The following is a 12,193-nucleotide window of genomic DNA, read 5'->3' on the forward strand; positions in this document are numbered from 1 at the left end:
AAGTTGATAGTTGTACACAAGGTACCCTATTACCCAACTAGTGAATGTGATTACGGGAGGAACACTTTTTATCCTCAGCCAATTAGACCCAGACAGGGTTCACACGGAAAATAGGAAAGAAAATTTTATGACTTTCAATCTACTTTCATGACCTCAAATTAGACAGTTGTTCCTGAATATTTTGCTGCTTGACGCAAAGTTTCCAAAATTCCTTTACTTTTCGACCATCAGTTTTGAGAAAAAAACTGAATTTCCATGACATAAACAAATTTTTCTTATTTCCAGGCCTGGGCTGAAATTTCCATGACCATATGAACCCTGTTTAAACACTCTCCCCTCTTGTAATACTTAAGCCAATACCTCAGCTGCCTTCAAAAGAGCTCTTAAATGATTTTTTAACCATTACGTTTTACTGGTATCGCTCTTTTGTATTGCAATACAGTCCGTAATCAGTACTCTATTAAGAGTGAAGACTTATTTGGTAAATAAATAAATAAAATAAATAAATCTGTCTTCTATAGCATGAAGCAACAAGAGTTATATGTAATGCAACTCCTTTCTGGATGGGATGGTATGGTCAAGCCTGCTGCCACACAGACGCCCGGGTGCCCAACCCTTTAAGCCCTAACAGTGATCAGCATCAAATTTCTTCTTATTGCGATATCTTCTTTAACTTTAACTTATTTGAATTCATTGCAATGAATACATAGAAAACTAAAATAATAAATAAGAATATCCTAAGCATCTGACACTAGAGCAGAAAACAGGACAATGTCCCAATATTTATTGATATTCAGCCACCAACTAAAACCCCATTTGCACGCACAAAAAAATCGGCACGGCACTCTAAATTTTTGGCACCATACTGGTAATTTGTCCGCATGGCACTCCCCAGTTACACAACCAAAATGATAAAAATTTCCTCGTACTGGGAACAGTGCCAAATTTTTTCTTGGCACCCCTAATAATCCATCTTTATTGCTATTGCGAATGTTGGAAAAAATCAAAAGTGTGATTCTTTCCCGTCTGATTTTAAGTTCAAAACGCACCATACATCACCAACAATTAGAGGGCGAAATACATCGTAAACCCCTCGCATTTCTTTCACCGATTTTGCGTGCTCTAAAGACCATCGTATGCATTCCTCTGCCCACAATTCCAGGAGTGTTTCTGTTGCTGCGCAAGACCATGCTATTCCACTATTCTTCTTTGGTGAGCTCTGTTGTGAGCTATTTGCTCTAGCGGTGGCCATTTTAGTTAAAGGAACGCATGCGCCTCGGTTGTAACCGCAGCAAAATTTATCGCACCTCATCAGAATTCACCACCGGGCCATGATTAGGGGTGCTGAGACTACCTCCCCGAGAATCTTGGTACCCCTAAAATTTCGGGCACCAGTGCCAAACTTTTGTTGGTACCAATGCATTTACATGTCGATAATTTGGAGTGCCATGCTGAAAAAACGCCAGTATGGTGCCAAAAAAAGGGGGGCCATGCCAATTTTTTTGTGCGTGTGAATGGGGTTTATAAGTATTTAAAATGATGACAAAATAGAAGTATTAATAGTAATAAATCATCATAAAATTACAATCAAGTTTTTAAAGTGAATTTAACAACTTACACCCCCCACCTCTTGGGGGATAATAAGAATAATTTTAATATTTTTAATAATTTCAACTAGGATAACTAGGAAACCTTGGTTATTTTGTAATTATCGGATTAACAGTAATCAGCTTTTGAACAACTAGGCCCTGAATACTATGATCTAAAAAATACCGTACACAAGGCTTTCATACTAGCAAGAAATGAAGTTTTGGATAAGTACCAGTATGGAAAGGTAGCACTGAAATATTGATGCACATCGATAACTAATTTGAGGATGTTATTTCAGAATGATGTTGCCATTTTTTATCTTTATTTTTTCCAACTTCTACAAACAGAAATACGTAGCTGAGAACACATTTAAAATGTTAATTAATATACAATACCGTGTCAAAACGATTTGACCAACAAGTTTCTTGCAAGCTACGTTGTGGAAATCCCTACTTGTCTCTCCATACAAATCATAGAGGTATTCCAAGACAGTTGTCTGCCTTAAAACTTTGTGGGACACATCTGCCGACAGGAGGACATCAGTTTCATAAGGCAAGATTGACGTGGTATAGCCAGGCCACAATTCCAACCTACAATTAACAAAAGAATCAAAGATATCAATCTTTTCGAAATGATAAATCAAAAGAACTACTAAGGAATACTCAGCAGTTTCAGCAGTGGAAATCCGAGAAATAACAGTAAAGGAATTGGGCTTCGAGTACAAATTGTAGTTTTATCCAGGCGACAAGCTAGTGGACATCTCAAATCATTACTCAGGCCACAGAGATTCTGCGTAATTTTCGAGTACTCCTGGGAATTCAACAGCCAAAAAGTTACAGGTTTGATTGTGAATTTGTACTGAAATACTACTCAAATTGAACGATTCTTCGTATTCCAAACTTTTTGAGGGAAAGTTTTGAAAAACAGGCTTCGTACGGGTCAATAAATACGCTTTGAAATGGACTTGTAGTTCCTTCAAATCGCTTGCACGTTTCTCATCTTGCATTTAGGATTATACGCATTTCTTTCTTAGGCATAAACAAAGATCAATGGGTTAGTTGTTTTGTGCACGAACCCATTATGCACCAGCCATTTCCAGAGGTTTTTTAAAGTTCAGCAAATTTGGCAAAGTGGTTATTTCCTTCCCAATGTGCAGTAAAAATAAATAACTTACAGGGCAAAAAAAAACAACAACACCCCTTTAGTCTAAGATAGTTGAAATTACTAATTATGGAATAAAATACACTAGTTGCCATTTAAAATTTTCCAAAAAACAAACTTGACGGTAAAACTTTCCGAAATTTTGATGAAATTTAATCCACACGTCACATGGGTGAAATTTGATCTGTCTCGAGAGAAGTGTTTGTTTACGCAAGATTACACAGTTGTCACATTTTCTCAATAAAAATAGAAAGAAAAACACACAAAGCTTTCCAAAATGAAAAATTTATTAAGAAAAGTCTTTGTTTGCGCCTTAGAGAGAAACGCGTATAATTACACGGAATGCCCGCAGGGCAGGCCGTGTCTAGGTTTCGGTCGGGTATCTTTTTTTTTTTCGTCGTAACCACAAACGTGCACATTAATTTATGCATTAAAATATGTCCTCCCCTAGTCGGGATGTATTGTTCTGATTGTCTTCAACAGAAGCGGCCCAATCAAAATCTATTAGGCACATATTGTGAGAGAGGGGACCCACTCATCCCTTCCTGTGTGACGTCAAATCATCATTTGATTTATTCATTAGCCCTACATTAAATTCTGCCCTCTCCCAGAAGGGATCTATTGTTCTGATTGTCTTCAACAGAAGCGGCCCAATCAAAATTCTTTATTGGAGTGTATATCACAAGGGGGGGGGTGGGGGGGGGGGGGGGACCCACTCACATGTACTTGTGCGACGTCAAAGCAAGTCATCATTTCGAAAAGTTGTTTTTGTTCAATGGTGGCCACATGTATGAATTTAAGACTCTGATCTGCCGTTTTCAGAGAGAAAACAAACCTTTCTCAAGCGGTAAATCGTAATAACAACTTCTAGGTAGTACTCAACAGTTGAAACAGTGGAAATTGGGAGGGTTCACAGCGAAGAAATTCCGCTTTCAAAAACAGATCGAATAATCAACACGAAGGATTAGAGCTAGAGCTAGAGCAAGAAGAGGCCAGACCAGTTCAGCGGGGTCATGACGTTATTGCAGAGATAAGTATCACGCAATATATCTGAATAAAACCATTCAGACAATTATTTCAATTGCCAAGGGAGGATAGTTTTTAAATATCTGCGAAACATACAATGGGAAATAATTGGGGCTACATTAAGCATTTCATGTTAATGCCATTAGCCGGGCATCTTGTTATTAATGCGAGACGATAGACACTTAAGCGATTTGAAGGAACAAGTCCAATTCGAAGCTAATTTATCAACACGTGCGGGGCACGTTTTTCAAATATTTCGCAAAAACTGTTCTGAGTACAAAGAATCGGTCAATTAGAATAGTATTTTAGTACAAATTCACAATCAAACCTGTAATTTTTTGGCTGTTGAATTCCCAGAAGTACTCTAAAATTTCGCAGAAAGTCCGTGGCCTGAATGATTTGAGCTGTCCGCTCGCCCGTCGCCTGGACAAAACAACAATTAGCACCCGCTGTCGAAACTGTTGAGTATTCCTTAGCAGTTCCTCTTTCTATTTACCATTTCAAAAAGGGGTGCTTTTCTTCAGAAAACGCGTAAATTGGCCACTTAAAATTTAGCCGCACGGCCCACAAGGCAACAAAAATTGAAATATGCTATAGACAAAAAACTTTTATGTCTAGGCCCCCCTAAGACCTAAAAAAGCCGGCCGTGATTTCGGGCTCATCTTAGGCGTAAACAAAGACTTTTCTGAATAAATTTTTCATTTAGGAAAGCTTTCTGTGTGTTTTTCTTTCTATTTTCATTGAGAAAACGTGACAACTGTGTAATCTTGCGTAAACAAACACATGCTCTCGAGACGGATCAAATTTCGCCCATGTGACGCGCGGATCAAGTTTCATCGAAACTTTGGAAAATCTTACCTTCAAGTTTGTTTTTTGGAAAATTTTTAATTGGCAACTAGTGTACTGGTTGATTAACCTTCATTAATAATTATAACACACAAAGAACAAGATCTTGAACAAATAAAAAGCCGTTTTGTGAATTTGCAGTCTCAAGGATCGGACTATCTGCAGACAATCTGTCCGATCTTTTTCTCTCAACTTAACACAATTACATTGAAATGTTCTCAAAATAAATCCCTGGAATCCTTTGCTATTAAAATATATTGTTTCATTCATAAATTTCGAATGCCTGCACATCAGCCTTACAACATCTTGAATTTTTGAAAACTTCACTGTAGAAAGTATTCTTAATCATCTGAGGTGAATTAAGAGAAACACATTTTGTAAACAACAGCGATCGCCGCTGGAATAGCTAGCACCAGGTTGCGGGAGTGTTTAATTGAAATGAAATCCCAGATGGAACATTCCCAGAATTTCCAAGTTTCCGGTAAAAAGGACGATCTCCAAGGTTGCCCAAAATTTTCAAAATGAACTTTTCGAAAATTGCCGTTCCATTTGATTCTGTACCAGAATTTCCGGAAATTTTGGTTGAATGGCGCCCTTTGTTTACACAGTTATGCAAATTTAGTGTCAAGTGTCATTTGATATGCAAGAGCGTGTTCATGTTCGAACTGTCGTTCGGTTGCCAAACGATGCGAACGTTACAAACGATGCGAACGTTACAAACGTTGCGAACGTTCCTTGCTGAAGGTTACAAACGATGCGAACGCTCGAAAACGAACAATATGAACGCTGCAAACGAACACTACAAACGCTCCAGATGAACGATAGAAACGCTGACCAAACGCTTCAGAGCTCCTAGGGTAAAAAATTACCAATGTTACGCCAGAAATTCAGTTTTGCTGTTTTCAGTTTGACTGCAGGTGAAAAGGACTTGTTCAACTACCTTCTACAACTCAAGTGCACCTTGTTTTCCTTGAGTTTTGTAGGATAATTTTCATAAAGGCAAAATTAATGGGAATTTTTTAAAGCGCGTACACCACTGATTTCGACGCACTTATAAAGTGCAAATTTTGTTTTTACCATACCTTTTAAAGTGACTGAATATTAAGCGTTGTTTTGATATTGTTTAAATGCACATGAGCTGCACTTTCCATTTCTGTTTTCAGCTTGCTACTGTTGTCAATTGATGGCGCTCAGTAGCTCAAAAAATAGCGTTACATATTTTGTAACTGCTTTGTACACCAACATCGTGCGCATGGCCTTCTGGGTGACCGCCATGTTTTCAGTCACGCGCGAGGAATGTTGGTAGATTTCAAAATTATGCCAAGTTTCCATGTGGCCATATATATATGCCTTGTTACTTGTGGTGTTGGAAAATTGTCTTTATGGGTTCATTTCAATTTGGATTTTCACAAAAAAGCAAAAGGAAAATGAAAGGGGAGATGGAAAAGAAGGTGAAGAGGATAGAGACATAAAGAGACAGAAAGTGGAGGAAATCTCTATCCTGGAAACGTGGAACGAAGTTGGAAAGCAATGAAGTAAGAAAGTACCTAAACACTTTGGAGACTGAATTTAATCTGTCACCGATTAATCACCCAATGAATCACTGTTGTAACACTAAAACAAGAAGGCAAGCTTGTAAAATACATTTGGGCATTTTTTTTGCAAGTTTCTTATGAGTTTGAATGGGCAACCAAAAGGACACATGAATAACCAAAAAAAACCAGAGCTTGTTGCCCAAAGGGCAAATTAGCAAGAAAGTTAGTGTTGAACACTGAAGACTTATCTGGATAAATTTTATCATCTAGGAAAGCTTTCTGTCTTTTTTTTCTTTCTATTTCATTGATGAAATGTGACAACTGTGTAATCTTGCGTAAACAAAAACGTCCTCGTGAACACATCAAATTCTTGCATGTGACGCAAGGATCAAATTTCACCAAAATTTTGACTTTCAAATTTGTTCTTCTGAAAAAATTTCATCGGCAACTAGTGTATTTTATGCGATAATGTGAGCTTCGACTATATTTTAAGACCAAAGGGGTATTGGTTTTTCTTACACTGTAAGTTGTGTATTTTTACTGCAAATGGGGTTGTTTATTACCACTTTGCAAATTTGGTGAATGTTTGGAAAATCTCTGGTCAACTAAGCTATTCACTCCCAGGGGCTTAAAAATAGAATTTTCTAGCAAATGGCAAGGAAAACATAAACTTCGATGGTACAGTGGATAAAATTCCATAAGTCACTTACTTGAATTTGTCAATCATGATAGGACGTGAAACGTGGTAATAGTTCCTGCCAACCTGTTGCATCCCAATATTCTTGAGGATTCTAGAGAAGAAAATAGTGAACTGTTGATATGGGCTGACAAGTTAAAACTGGGGCAGGGTATTTGTTTCAACCTTTTGGGATTAGAACTTATGCTTTAGCACTAAATAAAAACTGACCCCTATTATTTTTAATTATTAGAATAACTGCCAAATCCCTTGCCTGTTTATTGGCTACATTTCACAATCAACAACAGTACAACCTGAATAAATTCTGAGAACCAACACCATCAGTAAAAGTTTTGCCAGTGTTCTTCACATTGAGAGAATTCAACCTCCACACTACAATTCTTGAATGACAAAATTGTTTTAAATACTTCAGATACACGTGGTTCTTTGAAGGGTGCTTTTCAGAATTACCAAAAAAACACTCCAGTCATCTTTATATTGGTGTTGCCCAAGGACCCCCCAACAAAAAAGGGAAAGAAAAGAGAGAGTAAATAGCCTTTTATTTGCTAGCTTAACATCAACCATCAAGTTTATGAAAACAAAACTTAAGAGCCCAAATCAGGCACATACATAACATAACTGCATTCTTATGTGATTTTTATGTGAGCCAGAGAACATACGACTCCTTTATTGGACGCTCAAAATTTGTACAAACTAAGAACTTACCGACTAACCACAGTATACAACATTATATCAAAATTTATACAAGCAAGTTATGTAAGAATAAGGAGAGTAAAATGCATACCTTCGGAAGATTATATTGAACAACTGCAGCATACTTGGCGAGTCTTTGGCGACATCATTTGTATGCGTGATAGTCATTACCACAGCGTCCCCATTCAACTTGGTAACATTAAGTACAGTCGACTTTTCAGGCAGCAGAATTGGAAGATAAAGCATCATGCCATCAAATGCGTGAACTTGTCCAATAACATCACTCTGGCTTCTCAGGAGACCAACTCGGACCCTCTTGGACTCTTGCTCTGGGTTATAACTGACATTGTACTGGTAAACGCCAAAATTTGGTTTTGTTTTCAGCTTGAAATGATTTGTGACAAGTGAAACTTTATTGCCAGTCGCTCCCTTCTTGTCAGAAATGTGGGCTGGTTTGGTTGCTACATCATCTGGGTTGTCCCTTGATCTCCTCGGCGGTCTCTGTTCCTGGCTCACACTCATCTCTGCCATTGCCCGTGTGGGGGGTGCAACTTGAGCAGGTGGTGGTTTTTGGGGAGCTGAAGCCGGAGCTTGTGCAGGAGGGGGCCCTCTAGCTCTTCCTCGCCCTACAGGGGCCTGCTCAGGCACTGGTGCTTGAGCTGCTTCTCCGGGCCTGCGAGCTGCATCACCACCACCACCACCTCGCCCTCGTCCTCGGCTTCTTCCCCTGGCTCGCCCCGTCATTTTGTCTCTACGTCGTCAAACCTGAAACAAATAATACATCAGGTGCGTTAATGGCACTCTAAAACTTTTTAAATGTAATATTTAAGGTTCAACCTTCTTGTTTGATGTTTACTGGAGAATTAGAACAGACAATGGTTTGTGCAAGAGAGCAATCAATCCGCGTCACGTCACAAGACACGCGCAGCGACCAAACACAACAGTACTGGTCTTGAAAGAATTACACAAACAAAACAAAACAAGACCAACCTAAAACATACTTCAAAATTTGCTTTGGTGTTCATAAATATAACTCAATACTACAGGCGATTCAAAAACGAAGCTTATGTCATGCAATTTAGGAAGCCTCGCAAGAACGTGACGAATATTACAAATGGCGGCCAAGCGTGAGATAATGGCAAGACTCTAAACAAAGCCTAGCTTTCCAGGTACCTAAGCAGACGAAACGACTGCGCTGAATTGAAAATGGATCACAACTCAAAGATAATTACTCTAGGCTTAATTGAGTGGTTGTTTAAGCGAAACTACTCGCTTGAAAATAAAAAAGTATGAAATTTTTTTGACAGCGAACCTCGTGCTCTGACGAGCGAACAGACTCCATTACAACAACTTGTTATCAAATTTGGCGGCGATTTTCAGAAACATTCTGTAAAATATCTACCCCAAATGGTTATCTTTTTCTCCTTCTACAATTTGCCTTAAAACTTGAGCCAATACTGGTCTCATTTCGCGGATCAAAAAGTTCAAAACTTACCCTATACACCTTCGAACGATCCTTCCCCATTCAAACACTCACAGAACTGAAGAGAATGGTAAACCACACTTTGAACACGTGGGGTCAGATCGCTGTCGTGATTGGCTCTGAACTTATCTTTCTATCCGGGAGATTTTGTGACACCTTTGAAGTGATTGCGTGAAGTGAGACAAATTTATATATAGTTCGCCTCTTATTTCAAACATTTTCATTAGACCTGTTCGATTTTTACTTCTAAAGCGGCAAATGCCACCAATGCTGCCCGCTCCAAGTCAGTTCTGTACATGAAGTTATCGTTTAGGACGACACCCAAATGACCAACAGGAATGGCCCATCTTGTTTCCGATAGATGATTGGAGCGCGCTTTATTTCAATCTGACATGATATTGACAGTAATTGTCTCAGTGTTGCTGTTATCTAGATCTGCCGAAATTTTCAATGGACAAAAGCTCTTTGAAAATTTTGTATAACAATGCTGCACTCAAAGTCAATAAATATACGTTGCTCTTGTGTTGATAAGTGTCCAACGTGCAAAACCCAGAAACAGATAAACATTTCGGGGCAAGTCAGCGGAGATTTTCCTTACTAGAGTCTTAATAGAAACGTGACAGATTTCCCGCCATTTTGGGGGGCGTGCGACCCGCGCGACCAAACATTCCACGCTTTCAAAAAATCGCAGCGAGACAACCAGCAGCGCGGAAAATCCGATGTATTGAAAAATTGTTTGGGGAAAACAGAAATCGATGTCAACTTATTTCAGTAGCATCTCCTGTGATGTAGCAAACTTTAAATTGTTAACTTACTACAACTATTATATGGATAAAAAGGTCATGGGGCTCCATAATCTGCGAAGATTTTTCAGTTATAAATGGAAAAAGGACAGCACACGTCGAACCCAGATACATCCAACGGTTTTACACCGACGATCGCAAACTCTTTGGTTTTTAACTACAGTTAACAATAGCCTTTTAGGGGAAGGCTAATTGCAGTGTCAACTGATGTAACGGAAATTATGCAAGAACGAATTCTGTGCATAGTGTAATAAATTTATGGGGCAATGCGGAAAATGTTTCCAAATAAAGGCCTGTTTTATTTTTTTCAAAACAAAGAAAAGTTACCTTTCTTTCCTTATCCTACTTTTATAAAATATTTCTTCACAAAGAAAGGCCAGATTGAAGCCACCACTAAGCCGTCACCTATTTCATTGCTACCTGATCATGATTCATTTCATATTTTTAACAGAAAAAAATATGTCACTTTCCGGCAAACATACCGCAGCTAATCGTTGCAATTTGTCGGATTCCCCGGCTACCCTTCTAGCAGGGGTTTCTTTCCGGCAAGTCTTTTAGCATATCAGGACTCGTTCAGTGGCGTCTCTAGTCAGTATTTCGCGTACCCGGCTTGTTTAGTGGGGATCGAAGCGAACAAGCCGACTACGCGAAATACAAGAGACACGAACGACTTCGTACATGCTAAAAGGCATGCCAGAAAGGAACCTCTGCTAGCAGGGCAGATTCCCGCTTATTGGGCTTTTTAAACAGAAGCAGCTTGAAGACTCGACTGACATGGTTTTGGACCGAACAAGCCATCAGTAAAAGCGGCCGGAAATGGGTACGATCCATTGAATGTAGAAGTTATCTGAATTTGTCCTTTGATTTATCGCTAAAAGGAAAAAAAACGGAATACTTCTACGCGGGCTAACTGGTGACCGTCCCATTTTCACACATTGCAAGCGCTGTCTGTCTTCTGGGCTGAAAACGGCTAGATTTGCCAAAACAAGCACCGCCGGACAAATCAGTTGGAGTGAGTAGTAAACCCATTCCGTGTTGTCACGTATAAACTAAACTTCGGTAGCCGTCAGTGCCTGGACATTTTGAATGCTCGATAAATTTAATCCAGAGAAGGGAAACTATCGGCCAAGCCAGCAAAACCGGCTCCCCTGGGATAAAAGGAAAACTTTTAGGAAAAATAGGCAGTCTCAGACTGCATGTGTCTACTGCAGTTATGGTATAGAAATGTGATATAAAAGAATTGAAGAAAAGGGAAATAAGACTGAAATGAAAACGAAGAGGGAGGAGTGGAAATAGGATAGAGATAAAAAAAATGGTTGTAAAAATATTGCACAGAATACTGGTGAGATTGAGATTAAGCTGGTATCGTTTACCACAAACATTTTGTAAGAAGAGAACTGTAACTTTATTCTAACATAAACAATATATTATATAATCTTACAACGTGAACCACAACTTTGTACTGAAAGCAATGCAGCAAAGTTCTAAACATAAAGTACTGAAAGCAAAGTTCTAACCTGAAACGTTGGCATAAAATGCAACAGAAACTATTAATCAATCTATACTGAACTTATGAATGGCAAGTATCATTCTTTAACCCTTTGACTCCTGTCGTATTTCCATAGTTTTCGCATAAATTAACTTTTTCCTGCAGCGGTTCAAAATGCGCAGTAGATAAATAAATATCGTTGGCTTCCAAAATTAACTGCATATTAAACTGGAATGATTAAACAAATGTTTTCTGACGTAAAATAATATCGTTACTATTAATCGTTTGCCGAAAAACACACTTCAACGCAAAAATATCTAAAATTCACGGCATGTTGATGAAGACCTTTGGCATATCAAATTTCAACCCGCTTATGCAAATTGTCCTTGATTACGCATTTGTCGCTTCTCAAACGCATATATGAATTGACAAAGACACAAAAATCAACAAAAAGCTTTTCCAACAAAACATTTTATTGAAATAAACGATGCATTTGCTATTAGAGGCCAAAACTTTCAGTTTTTTGTTTGCGTGCTTGCAAACACGCATGTAAAATTTGAAGACACTCCGTGTTTGTTCAAAGCGATCACTCGCAGTAAATTGGGGCACGTTTGCGATGAAAATTACAGAAGTTACAGAATTCTGGTTCAAATCATCACTTAAACTATTTGTAAAAAGCAAATCAACATCGGAAAACATCATTTACCGTATTGTCGCCATTGTCCTGATCCGCAAATACAATCGCTTAGATCTCGGTCAGTCGAGGATTAGCGTCGGCTTTCGATAGGATTCCATTTGGGATTCCTGTGGCATTTACACTCTTACACTCTTTCACTCTTTCACTCAACCCGATGACATAGTGTCTACGCT

At 38.7% G+C, this 12,193-nt stretch overlaps 1 protein-coding gene across 2 annotated transcripts in view; it reads right to left on the reverse strand.

Annotated features, from left to right (window-relative positions):
• Nucleotides 1-9,329, reverse strand: part of LOC146461400 (piwi-like protein 1) — a 32,502-nt gene extending 23,173 nt beyond the window's left edge. The window contains exons 1-4 of one of the 2 annotated variants that reach the window (XM_085086905.1): nt 9,044-9,329; nt 7,640-8,313; nt 6,869-6,949; nt 1,986-2,180 (exon numbers count right to left, since the gene is read on the reverse strand). In XM_085086905.1, the coding sequence (XP_084943031.1) occupies nt 1,986-2,180; nt 6,869-6,949; nt 7,640-8,292 (929 nt within the window). In that variant the 5' untranslated portion in view covers nt 8,293-8,313; nt 9,044-9,329. The remainder of the gene's footprint in view (nt 1-1,985; nt 2,181-6,868; nt 6,950-7,639; nt 8,314-9,043) is intronic. The other variant, XM_085086906.1, reaches the window with a different exon arrangement.
• Between the last annotated feature and the right edge of the window lie 2,864 nt (nt 9,330-12,193).

The sequence above is a fragment of the Pavona decussata genome, unplaced genomic scaffold (assembly GCF_977016875.1).
Source record: "Pavona decussata unplaced genomic scaffold, jaPavDecu1.1 SCAFFOLD_198, whole genome shotgun sequence".
Classification (NCBI taxonomy): Eukaryota; Metazoa; Cnidaria; class Anthozoa; order Scleractinia; family Agariciidae; genus Pavona; species Pavona decussata.